The sequence below is a fragment of the Capricornis sumatraensis genome, chromosome 9 (assembly GCF_032405125.1).
Source record: "Capricornis sumatraensis isolate serow.1 chromosome 9, serow.2, whole genome shotgun sequence".
Classification (NCBI taxonomy): Eukaryota; Metazoa; Chordata; class Mammalia; order Artiodactyla; family Bovidae; genus Capricornis; species Capricornis sumatraensis.
In genome coordinates this window covers 19855938-19874803 of record NC_091077.1, presented here as the reverse complement: position 1 = coordinate 19874803, position 18866 = coordinate 19855938, and the positions used below count along the sequence as shown (strand labels likewise).

The window sequence follows — 18866 nt, the reverse complement described above, 5'->3', positions numbered from 1 at the left end:
AGCTTCTTGGTTGCCCACCACTTACCTCCTGCTATGCGGCCTGGTTCCTAACAGGCCACCAACGGATACTGGTCCATGGCTGGGGGGCTGGGGACCCCTGATATATAGCATCTCATTTAGTCCTCCCAGTAACCTTCTGCAGTAGGTACTGTTTAATAGGAAACCCATTTCCTGGATGAGGAAAGTGAAATCCAAAGCAGGTAAGTATCTTGGCCCATCTTGTAGGTGGTAAATGCGAGTGTGTGGAGGGTGGCACTGGGGTGGGGTGGGGGATGGTGTCCTGGATTCAAATTCAGGTTTGTCAAGACTGCAGAAAAGACCCACTGGCCGATGAATGAATGAATGAGTGAGTGAATGAGTGACAGCCCGGATGGCCCAGCAGCAGTGGGACCAGGCCGAGAGTCACTTGAGACCCCCGCATCCCCATTCCCCGGCCAGCTCAAAGGAGGCGGAGACGGATGCAGTCGGGTCCCTGGAGATGCTGGGGGCATGGCCCCCTTTGCCTCAGCCTCCTGGTGGCGAGAAGGTCAGGTCTGGCCTCGGCGGTGCCCCTCCCCCAGAGCCCATCCCCGCTCCCTGGCGCTCTCCCCCACCCGTAGGGGAGGGGCCGGGAGGGGGGCGGCAGGCGGGGCGCGGGGGAGGGGCGGCGTCTGGTTTGGCTAGACCGCGCGGGCCGGGCGGCCGAGCTCCGGCTTTGCGGGCCCCTACCTCCGGCCCCTCTGGCCCCTCCGACCGGGTCACCTCCCGGAGCCCGGCCGCCCGGCCGCCCGGCGCCCTGGACGCCATGAAGCAGCTGTGTCTGTGCGCCGCCTCCTCCTTCGCGGTAGGGCCGGGGGAGGGGGCGCGGGAGGGGGCTGGCGCGGGCCCTTCCTCCCCTCCCCGCCCCGCCCCGCCCCCTGACCGCTCAGAGCCTAGACCCTCCACCAGCCGACCCGAGAGGGCGAAGCAGGGAGGACAGCGGAAGGGGGGGAAACAGAGATGGGCGGATGGATGGCACATATGGAGAGACAATTTTGAGGACAGATGGGGACACTTAGAGGAATTTAGAGGGCACTTGGGCCGACAGTTTTGGATGGGATCATCCAGGGGGACAATTTGGGTGATACTTTGACCTTTTTTGGGGAAAAGATATTGACATTTGGAGAACAACTTTGGAGGACGTCTGAAAGATTTTGGGGGGAGGACATTTTGGGGACATTTGACGGGGTCATTTGAGGGATGAATCTGGGGAAGATATTTAGAGATGCATTTAGGACATTTGCGGGACAATCTTGGCGTCTCAGGGGCAGAAAAAGGCTAGCTGGCAGAGGACAGTGTGAGGGACATTTAAGGAACCTTTAGTGGTTCCTTTGGGAAGACTTTGGAGGGCAGTTCAGGAAGACGTGGTGAGGTGATATTAGAAAGGCGGGTTTCACCAAGAGATGGCTAGGGACCTAGGTTTGGGGGACAGCCTCTTGGAAAGATGCTGGGAGCTGAGCTGGGGATGGTTTAATGGTATGGTTGCTGGCAGTGGTGGAGGACAGCTGGGGAGGCAGGTGCTAAGGACCCAGGCTGGAGGTATGCTGTCTCAGGCCCCCACCCAGGACCACTTCCCCCGGCAGCTGCGGCTCAGCCCCACTGACCTCGGCTCCTGCCCGCCCTGTGGCCCCTGCCCCATCCCGAAGCCGGCGGCAGCCAGAGGCAGGCGCCAGGCAAGTGCCCAGGACCAGCGGCGAGAGCCCAGAGCCCCGGCAGGGGAGTGGGGAGGGACAGTGGCCACCAGTCCCACGTCCCTCTGGGTGTGCCCCGCAGAGCCAGGACTGGGGCAAAAGTGACGAGCGGCTGCTGCAGGCGGTGGAGAACAACGATCCCACGCGGGTGGCCTCCCTCATCGCCCGCAAGGGGCTGGTGCCCACCAAGCTGGACCCCGAGGGCAAGTCCGCGTGAGTGTCCATGTCCTGGGGGTGTGAGGGCTGAGGAGTGGCCACCCTGCAGTTGACCCCTGACCTCTGGCCTCCAGATTCCACCTGGCAGCCATGAGGGGTGCAGCCAGCTGTCTTGAGGTGATGCTGGCACACGGCGCCAACGCCATGAGCACGGACGGGGCAGGTACTACCCGCCGGCCCTGGGGGAGGGAGGAGGAACTGTGACCAGGTGCCCAGCCTGAGGGTCCAGTCACGCCCTGCTTCATGGCCTCAGTGTCCTGCTGAAAAGGGGGGTTCCCTTCAGTGCCCCTGGGGACAGGAGCATGTCAGGCTGCAGTACCCAAGGATGGAGACTGGTTGGCAGTAGACCGACTGAGTCAACTTGTGAATTGGGGGAGCTGGGACTCCGGTAGTGGCTGAGTCAGAGGAAGCAGCAGAAACAGAGGAGTGTCTGAGCTTGAGGAGCATCTGAGGGCATGAGAATAACTAGTTTAGTTTTTTGAGGGGAGTATCTGAGGTTCATGGAGTAGCTGGGGTTTAGCGGTAGCAGGAGCTCAGGGAGTAATGAGGCATGGGGCATAGCCAGGTGTAGGAGCCAGAATGTATGGAGTACTGGGGATTTACAGAGTAATCAAAGATAGGGACATAGCTGGCACTTTGATATAGTTGAGCTTAATAGAATAGCTAGGGCTTCCCTGGTAGCTCAGCTGGTAATGAATCCACCTGCAATACAGAAGACCCAGATCAATTCCTGGGTCGGGAAGATCTTCTGGAGAAGGGATAGGCTACCCACTCCAGTATTCTTGGGTTTCCCTGGTGGCTCAGACAGTGAATAATCTGCCTGCAATGTGGGAGACCCAGGTTTGATCCCTGGGTTGGGAAGATCTCCTGGAGGAGGGAATGGCAACCCATTCCAGTATTCTTGCCTGGAGAATCCCCATGGACAGAGGAGCCTGGCAGGCTACAGTCCCTGGGGTCTAAAAGAGTTGGACCCGACTGAGCAACTAAGCACAGCACATAAAGTAGCTGGGGACCTGGGGAGCAGCTGGAGACAGTGGGGAGTAGCTGGGGACCTAAGGAGTAGCTGGGCTCTTGGGAAGTTGCTGAGGACCAGCCGGGGACCTGAGGAGTAGCTGGAGACCTGGGGAGTAGCGGGGAACAGAGGGAGCAGCTGAGGACCGTAGTGCTTGAGGAATGGAAAGATGTGGAGTGTAGCTAGGATGAGATTGTCTGAGACGCAGACCATCTGGGATTTGGAGAGTCTCTGTTCCCGGGAGTTAGCAGGGTTTTGAGAATACCTGGGTTTGGAGACTAGCTAGAGTCATCACAATTATTGACACAGGTTTTTTTTGGGGGGGGGTGGCAGCAGAAGCTCCCTGAGTATCTGAAGCTCTAGTACATTCTAGAATATTCTTGTTCCCTTTTAGGTTACAACGCCCTCCACCTGGCCGCTAAGTACGGGCACCCAGAGTGCTTGAAGCAACTACTGCAGGTCATTTCTTTTCCTGTCTCCAACACTTCCCAACTCCCCGATACTCCCCTGCCCTGACTATTCCTGATGAGTTCCAGCAATTCATGGAAGCCCCAGATACACGCCGAATCCTAGGTCTTCCTTGGCCCCTTTTACTCCTGAGTCCTAGCTACCCCCTGGACAGTGAGACTCGCCAAGTGTCCAGCTATGTCCCATATCCAAGAAATACTCTGAAAAGCGGATGTCTCCTGAGCCCCACCTTCTCTCTAAACTCTGGATACTCTCTTAGCCGTAGCCACTTTCAGGGCTCCCACCTACTCCCCAAACCCCCAGCCGCCCCTGGGCTCCCAGCTAATCCTTCTTCCTCACCAATTTTCGTAAGAGTCAAGATGGGGGCCCATGAGGAGTGGGTTCCACAGAGCAGGTGGGTGGGTGGGAGAGGGGAAGGGCCAAGGAGCCTGAAATACAGCAGAGCCCAAGGAAGAGCCGTTCCTAGAGAAATTAGGCGACAAATAAGGATGGCTCCACCTCCAATGACCCATCCCTCCCCCCAGGCATCCTGCGCGGTGGATACAGTGGACAGCAGTGGGTGGACCGCCCTGCATCATGCAGGTGGGTACAGCCCAGCCTCACCCTGGCCACCGTGGCTCCCGGAGGCTGAGCTTGGGGATTGTTCTACCTGGGGCTCTGGGGACGTGCCTGGGACATAGTCCACCTTCTTCCTCACGGAGCCCCTTGCTCTGCATTATCGTTTCTCTTTTTTCTTTGGCTGTACTGCGTCTTCATTGCATCATTCTTCATTGTGGTGCACATGCTTCTCTAGTTGTGATTCACAGGCTCAGTAGTTGCAGTGTTCAGGCTTCATTGCTCCGCAGCATGAAGGGTCTTAGTTCCCCGACCAGGGATCGAACCCAAGTCCCTTGCATTGGAAGGCAAATTCTTAGCCACTGGAGCACCATTGGACGGACAAGGGAATTGAGTCCTGTAAACAAGGAAGTGGGGAGGATCCAGGCCGCCTGACCTCAAAGCACAGCCTACTGTATGCCAGGCCTGGGTGAGGACGATTGGAGGGTTATTGCTTCAAGGAACTCCTAGGGAACCTCAGGAAGGCTGAAGGTCTTCATAATCATGAAATCCAAACTTTTCCAAGGGAGGGGAAGAGACCCAAACCCCTTGAGGCAGAGCCCAGCCCAGTGTCTGTACACCAGGCCCATGACGTTTGGGAATGTTTTCCACTTGATGACTCTCAAGGGAAAACACGAAATACATTTGCTTTGGAGTTTTATTTAGTTGAAACATTCCCTGCAGTTAAAGTACGCTACCACCTAGTGGTACCAAAACCTTTGCTCACTTTATGGAAGCTTCTTGGTTTTTTTCATTCAATAAATATTTGTCAAGTGTCTGCTGTGTGCCAGGCTCTGTTCTAATCAGTGAGATTACAGCAGCAAACAAAATCCCATAAGCCCTTGGGCACACAGCAGATAATAACATAGAGTTTATTTATTTTTTTGTAGCTTTTTTTTTTCTTATTTTATCTTTATGGCCATGGTGAGGCATGTGGGAGCTTAGTTCCCTGACCAGGGATTGAACTCGGGCCCCCTGCAGTGCAAACATGGGATTTTAACCACTGAACCACCAGGGAGGTCCAAAAGTTTGATCATTTCCAGTAGCACTTCCTTGCACAAAGCCTTCTCTTCCCTCTCTGAGGCTCTGGACATACACACCCTGTCCTGCTTCTTTGACGACCAAGTCCTCCAAAGCTCCTCCCTGCCTCAGGGTCCGTGTCCATGCAGTGACCTCTGCCCTTCCCCTTTCACCATCAGAACTCAGAACTCAGATCAAATCCCAATAAGCCTGCTGAACCTCAGCAGAGGTCTGATCTCTTTAGTAAACAGTAACACTCTTTGGGGAATTCCCTGGCAGTCCAGTGGTTAGAGTTCCAAGCTTCCACTACAGGGGTTGTGAGTTCGATCCCTGGTCAGGGAATTAAGGTCCCACATGCCACGTGGAGTGGCCAAAAAAAAAAAAAATTAACATTCTTTGTATGATGGTTTGGTATGTAGTCAATATACAGTTAATACCGGTTGAACAAAAAAGGGATAAATAGTTGAAAATCAGTGAAAAATTCCACCCTAAGAGGGAGCCACAGGCTTCCCTAGTGGCTCAGCGGTAAAGAATCCACCTGCACTGCAGGAGACGGGAAAGGCACAGGTTCAATCCCTGGGTCAGGAAGATCCCCTGGAGGAGGGCATGGCAACCCACTCCAGTATTCTTGCCTGGAGCATCCCATGGACAGAGGAGCCTGGTGGGCTACAGTCCACAGGGTTGCAAAGAGTCAGATATGACTAAAGCACCTGAGCACGCACGCATGCAAGAGAGAACCACAGTGGAAAGATGAGGAAAGAGCTTTGGGTTGGGAGTTAGAAGACCCGGGTCCCCATTCTGGCTGTCTCTAACCCCGTGAGTGACCGGGGAGCTGGTTGGGGCTCAGTTTCCTCATCTGTAAAATTTAAGTCATATCTTTGTTACTGATCTTCTTCTGGGGGAGGTGAGAGTTTCTCATGAAATAAAGGATAAGAATGACACCCAGGGACATACCTGGTGGTCCAGTGGTTAAGAATCTGCCTCCCAATGCAGGGGACACAGGTTCAATCCCTGGTCCAGAAAGATTCCACATGCTGAGTGGCACCTAAGTCCATGCACCACAGCTGCTGCCTGTGCTCAGCAATGAAGACCCAGCACAGCCAAAAAAAAAAATAATAATAATCACCCTCAAGCAGAAGGCCCCTAGAAAATATCAAAGCCTCGCCGTACCTACCCACCCTTCTCTCTTTCTCCAGCCGCTGGCGGCTGCATCTCCTGCTCAGAGATACTCTGCTCCTTCAAGGCCCATCTGAATCCCCGAGATCGGGTGAGTCCCCAGAGTCTTTTGTTGTTGTTGTTCAGTTGCTCAGTCATGTCTGACTCTGCGACCCCGTGGACTGCAGCCCACCAGGCTTCCCTGTCCTTCGCTATCTCCCGGAGCTTGCTCAAACTCATGTCATTAAGTGGCTGATGCCATCCAACCATCTCATCCTCTGCCACCCCCTATTCCTCCTGCCCTCAATCTTTCCCAGCATCGGGGTGTTTTCCAATGAATTGGCTCTTCGCATCAGGTGGCCGAAGTACTGGAATCTTTGGGGAAAGTGCATTTGAGGTATCCCAGGCACCCTTTGAAAAGTGTGAAGATCCGGAGTGAACTTAGGGGGCCCATCACAGGCTTCCCAACCTCCCAGAGTCAGTCTCTCATGTCTTGTCCTGTCTCATGCTCTCCCCACCCCCTCCCTCAGCTGGGTACTACACCCCTCATCATTGCAGCTCAGATGTGCCACACGGATCTGTGCCGCCTCCTCCTGCAGCAAGGGGCTGCAGCGAATGACCAGGACCTTCAAGGCAGGTGAGCCTCTCCCCTCCCAGCCAGGTCACTGTGTGCTGTGTGACCTTGGGCAAGTCTCTTAACCTCTCTGGGTGTGAGATCTAGTGTGTCTTCCTCTCTCAACCCAGCCTGGGTGTTGAGGAGGGTGTGGAGGTTTGAACATATCCTCGCCCCCTCAGCAGCCTCCTCTTCTGGTAGGACGGCCCTGATGCTGGCCTGTGAGGGAGCCAGCCCCGAAACAGTGGAGGTGCTGCTGCAGGGCGGGGCCCACCCGGGCATCACAGATGCGCTGGGCCAGGATGCTGCTCACTACGGCACCCTGGCAGGGGACAAGCTCATCTTGCACCTCCTACAGGAGGCAGCCCAGCGCCCCTCACCACCCAGCGGTATGCAAACCCCACCTCGTAACAGTTTCAAGCACCCCCTTCCCTCCACTAGGTAGTCTCTTGCCTCTTCTTTCTCTCGCTTCCTTCTGTGGATAGTTTCAAGGTATCCCTGTTCATATTATAGGAGGTTTTGTTGCTCCCCTCACACTGCTCAGGGTAGTTTCAAGGCGCCCCAGAGCTTTTAGAGTAGTCTAGGGGTCAACTCTGTGTTCCTGGGGCATCTTATTCTTGGATCTTTGCCTTCCCTAAGAATTGGCCCTCCCAGTCGCCCCATTCTGGAGATGCTACTGTTCTCTCTTTTTGAGAGTTGCAAGGCCCTTCCTATGAGCATTCTGTCAAAATGGCTCCTACCTTAAAAGTCCTGATTCTGGGGGGGATTGGGAGATCCCTCAAGTTCCCTGGGCTAACAAATGCCCTTCCTAGGGCTAGGAAGGGATTCCCTAACACAGTGCCTGACCCTGCTTCCCTCTCTCCCCTGCTCTCGCAGAGGATGATTCGGGCGAGGCATCATCTCAGGTATGGATCCCTAAGCATTGAGTGAGTCCCCACCCCCCCACCGCCACACCCCCCTGCACACACTGCCTTTCCCCTTTACCCAAGCTCCCTGAGAAGAGAAGGAAGAGATGGACCCTTGACTTGGGGTTAATACTTCAAAGGACCTCTTTGGAAGAGTGCTACCTTTAGGGTGGACTTTCCAGGTGGCGCTAGTGGTACGAACCCATCTGCCTTTGCAGGAGATGTCAGAGGAGTGGGTTCGATCCCTGGGTTGGGAAGATTCCCCTGGAGGGATGGCAACCCACTCCAGTATTCTTGCCTGGAGAAATCCCATGGACAGAGGAGCCTGGCAGGCTGCAGTCCATAGGGTTGCAAAGAATCGGACACAACTGAAGTGACTTAGCACACACCTTTAGGGTACGCTGCCACCAAGTGGCAGCAACATCTTTAACATAACCACCAGGACTCTGAGAATACTAGGGCCATGGGGCCAAATCAGGGGGCTGGGGTGGGATGGTAGAGGGAATGAGATTGATAAGGGCTGGTGTGGTCAGGGAAGGAGGCAAGTCTGGCCTCTTTCTCTCAATCCTACAGGTTTTCAGCTCCACAGGGAAAGGATTTTAAACAGTAGGGTCTCGCTGGGGAAAGTACCAGGGTGCAAAAAGGGACAGAGGATAAAGCATAAGATCTGGAACTCTCAGGGGACGTGGTCTTATCCCTTTCTATGCTGGGATAAGTGAGGGCCAGAGAGGCACGGATTCACTCAAGATCACCCAGGAAGCGAGGGCAGAGTTGGGGCTAGTGCCAGACAGTGGGCTGTGTTGGTTTATTTGGGTGGGAGGCTGGCATGTCGCGCATATCCCCCCATCTACCCCTATCCCCAGAATTCTGTGTCCAGCCATGACAAGCAAGGGGCCCCCAAGAAGCGGAAGGCACCTCAACCCCCCACCAATATCCCAATGCCGGTGAGAGATGCCCTGGCCGTGGGGAAGAGTTGTGTGTGTGGGGGGGGGTTGCCTCTAGGTAGCACGGGGAGAAAGTTCTGGCTCAGGTATGGGAGGACGCAGTCCTTGGGCCTCATGTAAAGGTGGTGGGGTGGGGAGCACAGGATGACCAGGATGCCTACGAGGAGATCGTGCGGCTGCGACAGGAGAGGGGCCGTCTGCTACAGAAGATCCGGGGCCTAGAGCAGCACCAGGAGCGAAGAAAGCAGGAGGTGGGGGGTAGCAGAGACACGGGCCTGGGGCTAAGCCTGGGGTGGGTGCCATTCTAGGGGGATACTCCCCTCCCTGCCTTCCCCCTCCTCCCTCTCTCCCCACCCACTCACTCTGCTCCAGCCACACAGGCCTCCTGGCTCTTCCTCCAACATACCAGGCCTGGTCCTCTGTACAGATTGTGCCCTCTGCCGGGAACACCTCCCAGCTGTCTGTATGATTCCTTCTCGCCCCTCCCCTACCCAACTTATTTAAAATTGTAACATCCCCATTCACTTTTCAGTCCCCTTTGTTTTCATTCAAAGCACTGCTATTAGATATACTATACATTGTATTCATATTCACTCATTTGCCTGTGAACCCACAAGGGCAGGCTTGGTTGATGGTGCCTCACTCACCATAACTGCCTAGTAAGTATTTATTGGATGATGAATATTTGAGTGAGTGAGTGAATGAATAAATGAAGGAGACAGGAGTTCCCTGGTGGTCCAGTGGCTAAGGCTCTGTGCTGCCACTGCAGGGAGCATGGATTTGATCCCTGGTTGGGGAACTAAGATCCCAAATGCCACACTACACAACCAAAAATAATGGTAATAAGTGAATGCATGCATGAATGAATGAGTTAGTGGCTCCAAAGGGGGTCTGGCACAAAATAGGCCAGAGGACATCTGTGGTGGGGATGGAAGGTCACTGAGCAGGAGGTGGGCCGGGTAGGGCCCCCAGCCCAGATCTAAGCCCAGTCCCCACTTCTTCTGTCAGCTGCCAGAGGCAGAGGCCAGCTCCCTCCACAGCCTGGAGAGACAGGTAGAGTGGAAGGTGGGAGGAAGTGGACCCCCAGCTGCCTGGTGTTTTCTCCTGGAGGGCCACTGAGACCACCACTCCCTCCCTGCAGGTCCAAGAGCTACAGCAGCTGCTGGCTGAGGAGCAGGAGGAGAAGGAGAGCTTGGGCCGGGAGGTGGAGAGTTTGCAGAGCAGGCTGTCCCTTCTGGAGGTGGGCCCAATGGGGAGGAAGGCAGGGGTGGGGCCACCAGGAGGTGGGGTATTTCTTCTGCGGCAGCTGCATGATAACCACACTAATACAGGTAGTCTCACACACATGCAAACACAGAACAGACAAACGTACAAACGTAAGGACGTATAGATAACAAACACACGTACACATAGTGAACACTTTCAGAAACCTGCAGTCACCCATACTCATGTACATGCAGAGATGGACAACATTTATGTATATGAGGTCTTACACATGCGACAGGCAAACACACAACAAACACATCTGTGAATATGTCATCTCACCCACACAACAAATACTTGGGCACACACAACAGATACTTCTCATTCAATCACATACCTAGGCAACACATTCACAAATTCATGTATTCACACAAATATTTCTCAAATAAAGCAAACAGATACAGGTACACAATCATACATACACATACACAAATACAAAACAGTCACACACCACAGACTACAAGTGCAAAATCACACACACTCACAGGAACTCACACAGGAGAGGCTGGGGCCGCTGTGCACGCCCCACAGGGGCACACACGTGTGCACATACATGCTCACTGCAGACCTACAAACTCTGAGCCACTGTTGCAGGGACTTGCACCCAGGCAGACACATGTGGCCCCACACAGAATCCCAGACACACCCTTTCAAGGATGCACTGCCATCCCTCCCTTGGCCCCACATACCAGATAGCACATACAACCCTCGCTATTGGGGTTATGATCACACACTCACGGGGGAGACATGGAGGCTGGAGGGAGGGCAGGATCTCAGGTTGAATCCTGTTTTCCCCTGGCCCTAGAATGAGCGGGAGAACACCAGCTATGATGTGGCCACCCTGCAGGATGAGGAGGGTGAGCTACCTGAATTCCCAGGTGAGACCCCACCTGCCTTCCCCCTGCCCACCTCCACCCCCCACCATGTCTGGGGCCCCAGTTATCACAGCTTTAACCCACAGGCATGGAGAGAGGTTGAAGTTGGGAGGGAGCCTAGCGGACACTCACAGTTTATGCCATTCCTAGAAGCGTGCCTGCCCCGGGGCCCCTGACCCACAGCTCCAGACCCCCAACTCCCATTCCTTGTGGCTGGAACTCTGGGGCCTGAGTCTGTGTCCCCTGCCAGGGGCTGAGGTGCTGCTCTCCAAGCAGCTAAGCCTGTCGGCCCAGGAGCTCTTGGCTTCGCTGCAGGAACAGGTGGCCATGCTCACCAGACAGAACCAGGAGCTGATGGAGAAAGTCCAGGTGGGGAAACCAGGAGCTGATGGAGAAGGTTTCCAGGAGGGAGGGGTGGGGGCAAGTCTGAGGACCCAAGGGGCTGTTTCCCGGGGGTTTGGGTGGGCATGTGGCTAGCTCTGTGGACAGGGAAAGTGGTGTGGCTGCCCTGCGACCCCCCACACCCACCACAGCCACTTCCACTCTTGCTCGGTTCCCCTGTCCCCACCAGATCCTGGAGCACTTCGAGAAGGACGAGATGGAGGCAGACGGCCCGGCCGAGGTCATTCCTCTGGAGCTCTATGACGCTCTCCAGGCTGAGTTTGACCAGCTCCGCAGGCAGCACGCCAAAGCCCTGCAGGCGCTGGAGCAGCAGGAAGCCCGGGAGGCCCTCACAGAAGAGGAGGCAGCCTCTAGGGAGGGCAAAGGTCTGGGAAGCAAGACCTCCAGAAATGGGCCAGTGGAAATAGAGCTTAACGGCACTGCAGCTCCGGAAACCAGCGTGAATGGAGTCGAGACCACAGACAAGGAGGCTGCAGGAGTAGAAACCACGGAAGCCTTGTTACAGAGCTTGGAAGTGGTGTCCACGATGGCCGAGGCCACAGAAACAAAGCCCACAGACACGGAGGCCTCGGAAACAGAGGGCGTGGGAGCCCAGCCCTTGGAAGCAAAGGCCACAGGAGCTGAGGTTACAGAAATGAAAAGTCTAGAAGGAGGAGGAAACCCAGAACCCAAGGCCACAAGAGCAGAGACCACCAGTATGAAAACAGAAGAGCCAGAAACGAAGCCCAATGGGGTAGGTGCAGTGGAAGAAGAGCTCACAGGCACAGAAGCCACGGGAGTGGGGCGCGGGATCCCGAGGGCCCTCACAGGCCCCATCCTGCACCCGGGTGCTGCAGAGGCCTCAGAAAAGCTGCAGACAGAGCTAGAGACCAGGATCCGCTGCTTGGAGCAGGCGCTTAGGCAGCGCGAGCGGGAGGCGGCCGCGGAGCTGGAGGCGGCCCACGGCAAGTGCGAGGCTGCCGAAGCCGAGGCGGGCCGCCTGCGGCAACGGGTGCGGGAGGCTGAGGGCGGCGGGGCTAGCCGGGTCAGAGATGGGGACGCAGGCCAGCTGCGGGCTGCCCTGGAACAGGCCCGCGAGGACCTCCGGGACCGGGACTGCCGTCTCCGGGAGCTGGAGGCGGCCTCGGCCCGGCTGGACGAGGCCCGGGCTGGCCGGCTGCTGGCCGAGGAGGAGGCCCGGGGCCTGCGGGCAGAACTGGCCCGGCGGGAGGAGGCGCGGCTAGAGCTGAGCCGGGAGCTGGAGGCGCTGCGGGAGCAGCTGGTCGCGGCCACGGCCACAGGGGAGCAGCAGCGGGCCGCGGCCGCCGAGCTGGGCCAGGCGCGGGACGCGGCCGAGGCCCGGGCCGCGGAGCTGTCCGCGGCCTGCGAGGAGGCCCGGCGGGGCCTGGCAGAGCTGCGGGAGGCCTCCGAGGCGCTCCGCCAGTCGGCCGTGCCGGCCTCCGAGCACCACCGGCTGCAGGAAGAGGCCCTGGAGCTGCGGGGCCGGGCAGCCTGCCTGGAGCAGGAGGTGGTGGCCGCGGGCAAGGAGGCCGCCCGGCTGCGCGCAGAGCTGGAGCGTGAGCGGGTGGGCAGCGTGGCCCGCCTGGAGCACGAGCGCATCGTGGGCGCCCTGCAGGCCGACGTGGCCCGGTTGCAAGGGCAGCTGGAGGAGCTGGGGCGACGCCACGAGAAGACCAGCGCCGAGGTCTTCCAGGTGAGCCTGGGGGGAATCCCCACTGGGCACACTGGGCAGCTGCTTCGTGGTCTGTTTGGATCCCACAGCCAGGTGAGGTTTCGACCCCATTGGTTTCAGTCCAGCAGAAACTTGACCATGCTGGTGGACCTTTAACCCTGCAGCCATTCTGACCTCCCCGGTGTTTCAACTGGTGTTTTCTGTTTTTAAAACATTTTGTCTTATTTTGACCCCTCATTTGTTTTCTGATGATTACCAGGTTTTGAGGTCTGTTTGTTAAACCTCTGCATATCCCAGGATCGGGAAGATATTTTTAAAAATTCATCTTTTGAAGTATAGTTGATTTACAATGCTGTGTTAATTTCTGCCGTGCAACAAAGTGGCTCAGTTGTGCGTGTGTGTATTCTTTTTCATATTCTTTTCTATTATGGTTTCTCACAGGCTATTGAATATATAGTTCCCTGTGCTATAGATAGGACCTTGTTGTTTATGGTGAAGTTTCATTTTGTTTGTTTTGGTTTTTATTTGTTTGTTTTTCTGCACCCTGGGGTATGTGGGATCTTGGTTCTTTGGCCAGGGATTGAACCCAGGTCCCCCTGCGGTGGAAGCTTGGACTCTTAAACCACTGGACCGCCAGGGAAGTCCCAGTGAAAATGTTTTTATGTGCCTTCTTCCAGCATTTTTTTATTTTAATTTCCCAACCACATTTATGCTATGTTTCTAACTGTGGGTGTGGTGTGAGGTAGGAATTAATATTCACCATCTTTTGGTAAGCAGTGAATTGGGCTTTTTACTCTGATATTTTTTCCTTTATTCATTTTCTCTGTTGGTCAAACTGACCCCGTTTTGTTTTTTGTTTACCCAGCTGTTTTGAGATTGTCGTTTTTATCTTAGATCGTTTTTGATGCTTCAACCCCCAAATAGGAGGATGTTTTGTATAAGGAGTTTTGATCCAATTATTTTGAACCCAGTAGCTTTTTATGCTGATTTTCTTTCAAACCAAGAGACTATCTTTCAGGCCCTGAAGGTGTATCTTTTGACTCTGTCTTTTCCCTTAAACATATACACAGGCAAACCAAACCAAATTAAAAAAAGAAAACAGCAATTTTTTTTCAAACAGATGTGGGAATAAAAAGCCACAATTATTAATTGTCATCAGGAAGGCATTTTTCTCTCCATATGTCTGCTTACTCATCTGTGTAATGGAGCTGATAATAATTCTTAGTCCTCACATGAAAATTAAATGGTTTAATTTCTGTAAAATACTTAGGACAGTGATGGTACAAGTGATAAATAATTGCAGCCAGGATTATTTTTTTCCAATAATATACTCTTTTGGTTTTTTTTTTTTTTTTCTGGCTGTGCCACTTGCAGGGATCTTAGTTCCCCAATGAGGGATCAAACCCAGGCCCTCTGCTTTGGAAGCACAGAGTCCTAACCACTGGACTGCCAGGGAATTTCCAAAATCATGTTGTTTTAAACCAGTAAAGCTTGATCTCTTTTTTAGAATTCATGATCCAACTTTAAGTATGCCCATCTTCATACTTAATTTTCCAAATTTTACCTTCTCTCTTGACTACTTATTTTGGGGGTAAATTGATTTGAACTTAGTTTTTCTGTTTTGTTTTTTAATTGTTAATGTGTAGCCAGTCTATACTAAGTGAAACATCTAATTATTATCCATTTTTCCTGGAGCTTTATTTCTATAAAGCCCAACGATCAACCCAGGCTCAATTTTTGCAAATCTAACACTGTTCCAACCTTGATATTTTTGTAAAAATGCAGTCACAATTTTTGGACATTTGTTGACTTTTCATCCAGATTCTTGTGTTTTTCCTTCATTTTTGTAAGAAATCTACACACTTTCACACTGGCAGAGAATAAAATGTTAGTTATGATACAATAAAGATAATAACAATAACATTCATTATATAATTTTAATAATAATAGTGACAACATCACAAACTCAAACACAACACTTACTGTGTACCAACCACTGTTCTAAGTGTCTTCCGAGTATTTGCTCATTTTATCCTCACAACCACCCTGTGACATGGGGATTTTTATTATCCTTGTCTTATATATGAGCAGACTGAGGAACAGAAAGCTCATGTCACTTGTCTAAGGACCCACAGCTTGGCAGAGTCAGAATGTTTCTAGTGCCTACAGGAATCCAGGACCCCTGGACCGAATTCCTTGACATCAAATGGCCTTGAATGTCCCAAGATCTCAGTGGAAGGGTAGGATCATTTTGGTCCAGGCTTCTTTGGGGTCCAAATGTCCTCACAGTCGCATGTGGGCTTGGGCTGCAGGTGCAGCGGGAGGCACTGTTCATGAAGAGTGAGCGACATGCGGCTGAAGCCCAGCTGGCCCTGGCTGAGCAGCAGCTGCGGGGGCTACGAGCTGAGGCCGAGCAGGCACGCCAGGCCCAGAGCCGTGCCCAGGAGGCCCTGGAGAGGGCCAAGGAGAAGGACAAGAAGGTGGGTTCCCTTTCCTTGTGCTCTGCCGGGAGGTCTCCCACTCAACAGACATTGGAAGGAATCTAAGGATGTCCCAGCTGAATGGGTCTTGGGAAATCATCCAATTTTCCAGCTGAGCAAACAGGCTCCCAGAGGTGAACTGAGTGGCTCAGAGTCACACAGCACACCTCGAGACAGTGGACGAGAGCCCCAGGTGCTTTTGCACACAGTCACCCGGCTACAACCTGCTGTGTGTCCCTGGGCAAGTCACTTAACCTCTCTGAGCCCCAGTTTCTACCTTTGTAAACTGAAAATAAAGTTGTGATAAGGATTATGGTTTATTTATAGCAGGGTCCTTCCCTCTCAGCACTAGTGACATTTAGGGATGGGCCATTCTTCTTTTTGAAAAATATTTATTTGGCTGCACCAGGCCTTAGTTGCTGCACACAAGATCTTCAATTTTCATTACTGCACGTGGGATTTGGTTGCAGAATGTGGGATCTAATTCCCTGACCTGGGATCGAAACCAGGTCCCCAGCACTGGGAGCTCAGAGACTTACCCGCTGGACCACCAAGGAAGTCCCAGGGGCTAGGTCATTCTCTGTAGGGGACCATTCTGGGTATTGCAGGGTGTGGAGCAGCGTCCCTGGTCCCTGCCCACTTGATACAAGGAGACCCCCCAGTCCTGACAAACAGATGCCTCCAGATATCGCCTGGCATCCCCTGGAGATAGGATCACCCCTGATTGAAAACCTCTGATCCACGGAAGTAACAGCAAAGCCCAGCATGCATTGAGTGCCTGCTGTTTGCCAGCACAGCTTAAAATTAATCTCTGTTCAGAGTCACAGCAACCTATAAAGGTGAGAACGATGATTCTCCTTACCTTACAGATGAGGAAACAGATTTCAAGTGGTTAGGTCATATTCCCAAGATCTCCCACTAGGCAACGGGAGAGAAAGACCCAAACCCTGGCCCAAGTAACCCAGCCCCACCAGGATAGGCTGCTTTTGTCCCCCTTGTTCTGTCTGTCTCCACTTTCACCTTCTGGAGACTCCCAAGATCTGTACACTATTTCTGCAGAGGGCCAGATGGTCACTGATTTTGGCCCTGCCTTGCCACGATACTCAGCTCTGCCACTGAAGAGGGGCCATAGACTTGGCATCGAATGGGCGTGGCCACATATAAATAAAAATTTACATATGACCATGGAGTTGTGAATTTGGTATAATTTTCATGTGTCAGAAAATATAATTCTTCTTTTGATTTCCTCCCCCTGCCCTGATGATTTTTTAAAAATATTTATTTATTGGGCTTCCCTGGTGGCTCAGACAGTAAAGAATCTGCCTACAATGTAGGAGACCTGGGCTTGATCCCTGGGTCAGGAAGATCATCTGGAGGAGGCGATGGCAACCCACTCCAGTTTTCTTGCCTGGAGAATTCCATGGACAGAAGAGCCTGTTAGGTTACAGTCCATGGGGTCACAAAGAGTTGGACATGACTGAGCGACTGATCACATTTATTTATTTGGCTGTGCCGTCTTAGTTGTATCACCAGGGATCATTGATTTTGCAGCCTGCAGCTAAGCAGCGTGAAGCTTCGGTTGCGGCATGTCACAGCATGTCAGATCTAGTTCCCCAGCCAGGGATGGAACCCCGGCCCCCTGCACTGGGAGCACAGATTCTTAGCCCCTAGACCACCTTCTTGGAGAAGGAAATGGCACCCCACTCCAGTACTCTTGCCTGGAAAATCCCATGGATGGAGGAGCTTGGTAGGCTGCGGTCCATGGGGTCACTAAGAGAGCGACTTCATTTTCACTTTTCACTTTCATGCATTGAAGAAGGAAATGGCAACCCACTCCAGTGTTCTTGCCTGGAGAATCTCAGAGGCGGGGGGAGTCTGGTGGGCTGATGTCTCTGGGGTCGCACAGAGTCGGACATGACTGAAGTGACTTAGCAGCAGCAGACCACCTTCTGACTATTTAACATGTGGAAATCATTCTTAGCCAATGGGCTGGACTTAGCCTGCAGGGAGGGTTCTGTGAAGTCCGAGGCTCTTTCTGCTGCCCGGGAGAGGTCCCCAGGTCCCCACCCCGGGCTCAGGTGCTGGCTGACTCTCCCGCCCTCACCCCAGATCACGGAGCTCTCCAAGGAGGTCTTCAGTCTTAAGGAGGCGCTGAAGGACCAGCCGGGGAGCCCAGACTCTTTGGAGGTGGAAGCCCTCCGTGACCAAGTGAAGGCTCTGCGGGAGCAGCTAGAGGTGAGCCTCGCCTGCTTGTTGGGCACAAGGTCCCTGGACGGTGACGGGCAGGCAGGCAGTGCACATGGAGGAAAGTAGTTCAGTATTTTAGCAAGCAGCACTGCCATGCTGTTGCGTGCCATCAAAATGGGCTCGGTGCAAAGGGGGCTTTTGGGCATAGCTTGGAGGGGGTCCTGCTTTTCTGAGCTCCCCTCCCCTACACCCACAGGAGGCTGCCAGGGACCACAGTGCAGTGGTGGCCTTGTACAGGAGCCACCTCCTCTACGCCATTCAGGTGAGCTCACTGGCTTTGGGGGCACTACTGCTGCTCTCTGGGCCTTAGTTTCCCTATCTGTACAATGGGAGGCTGGTGGAGGGAAGAGGAGCAAGGGGCAGGGAGGGAGGGGGATAAAGAAACTGGGTGGGGCGGTGGGAGAGAATGCCCAGGCTCCCTCTGCTCCCACCCTCCCCCCGCTCAGGGACAGATGGATGAAGACGTGCAGCGAATTCTGAGTCAGATTCTGCAGATGCAGAGGCTCCAGGCCCAGGGCCGCTGAGAGCAGCGTACTGCCCTCTGCCCCCCTAGGCCTCTCACGGGGGCTTCGGGACTCATGCATTGACCTTCCGCACTTGGAGACCAGCCTGGGCCCCTTCCACACTGTTTCACTGCCTCCACCAGCCCCTGCGTGCGCTGGGCAGTCTAGACCCCCGCGCTGACCACGACGACTCCTGCCACCAGGGAATCTGAGTTCTCTCCCCCACGTCCGGTCCCAAATGCTACCCCAGGAATAAAAGCTCATGGAGCAGAGCAGAGGATGAAAGTGTCGTGTGGCCTGATTGCTGGGCCCCACTGCAAGGAGGGGAGGGAGTGGCCCAGAGCAGGGATTAGGGATTAGGGTGAGGAGAGTGAGGGAGGACTCAGTCCCCAAGATGGACACTGTGCTGTGCTGTGCTAAGTAGCTGCAGTTGTGTCCGGCATTGGAAGCTCGGAACCCTAACCACTGGACAAACAGAGAAGTCTAGTTACTGCAGTATTTTGAAAAGTCAGAATGGGTGCCCCGGAGTTCATGGTGAACAATATATCCAAGCGTTAAGTGAAGACAGAATCTGAGATCGTACATCTTACTTCACTGTTCTCACATGAAACCTGTTCCTGATGGGAGGGTCCCCAGAGGGTCCCACCCTTGCCTCCCTGCTCCTGGGCTAACCTTCTGAAATCCCCTGGGGGTTCTTGGCTCTTTCCAGCTCAAGCAGGGAGGTGGCCCTGTGTCCAGCCTGTCCCACGGGGTTCCACGGCATCCAGCAGTCATTTTGCTTCTCCCCG

The 18866-nt window shown here is 54.0% G+C and overlaps 1 protein-coding gene across 1 annotated transcript; it reads left to right on the top strand.

Moving 5' to 3' along the window:
• The first annotated feature begins 784 nt into the window (after positions 1-784).
• ANKRD24 (ankyrin repeat domain 24) lies at positions 785-18099 on the top strand. The gene is made up of 20 exons (XM_068981010.1): positions 785-823; positions 1792-1922; positions 2000-2088; positions 3332-3396; positions 3930-3987; positions 6216-6286; positions 6705-6811; positions 6989-7174; positions 7653-7692; positions 8556-8636; positions 8780-8894; positions 9658-9689; positions 9778-9876; positions 10705-10777; positions 11025-11143; positions 11346-12869; positions 15161-15328; positions 17438-17563; positions 17772-17837; positions 18022-18099. The coding sequence occupies exons 1-20, from the start codon at positions 785-787 to the stop codon at positions 18097-18099; spliced, it is 3267 nt and encodes a 1088-aa protein (XP_068837111.1).
• The last annotated feature ends 767 nt before the right edge of the window (positions 18100-18866 follow it).

What these genes read in the sequence shown, in the direction of transcription:
- ANKRD24 (XM_068981010.1), top strand. Translation starts at nt 785, where the DNA reads ATGAAGCAGCTGTGTCTGTGCGCCGCCTCCTCCTTCGCG. An exon ending in GACCCCGAGGGCAAGTCCGC is followed by an intron (nt 1,923 to 1,999) that starts GTGAGTGTCCAT and finishes TCTGGCCTCCAG; the next exon opens with ATTCCACCTGGCAGCCATGA. An exon ending in TGAGCTACCTGAATTCCCAG is followed by an intron (nt 10,778 to 11,024) that starts GTGAGACCCCAC and finishes GTCCCCTGCCAG; the next exon opens with GGGCTGAGGTGCTGCTCTCC.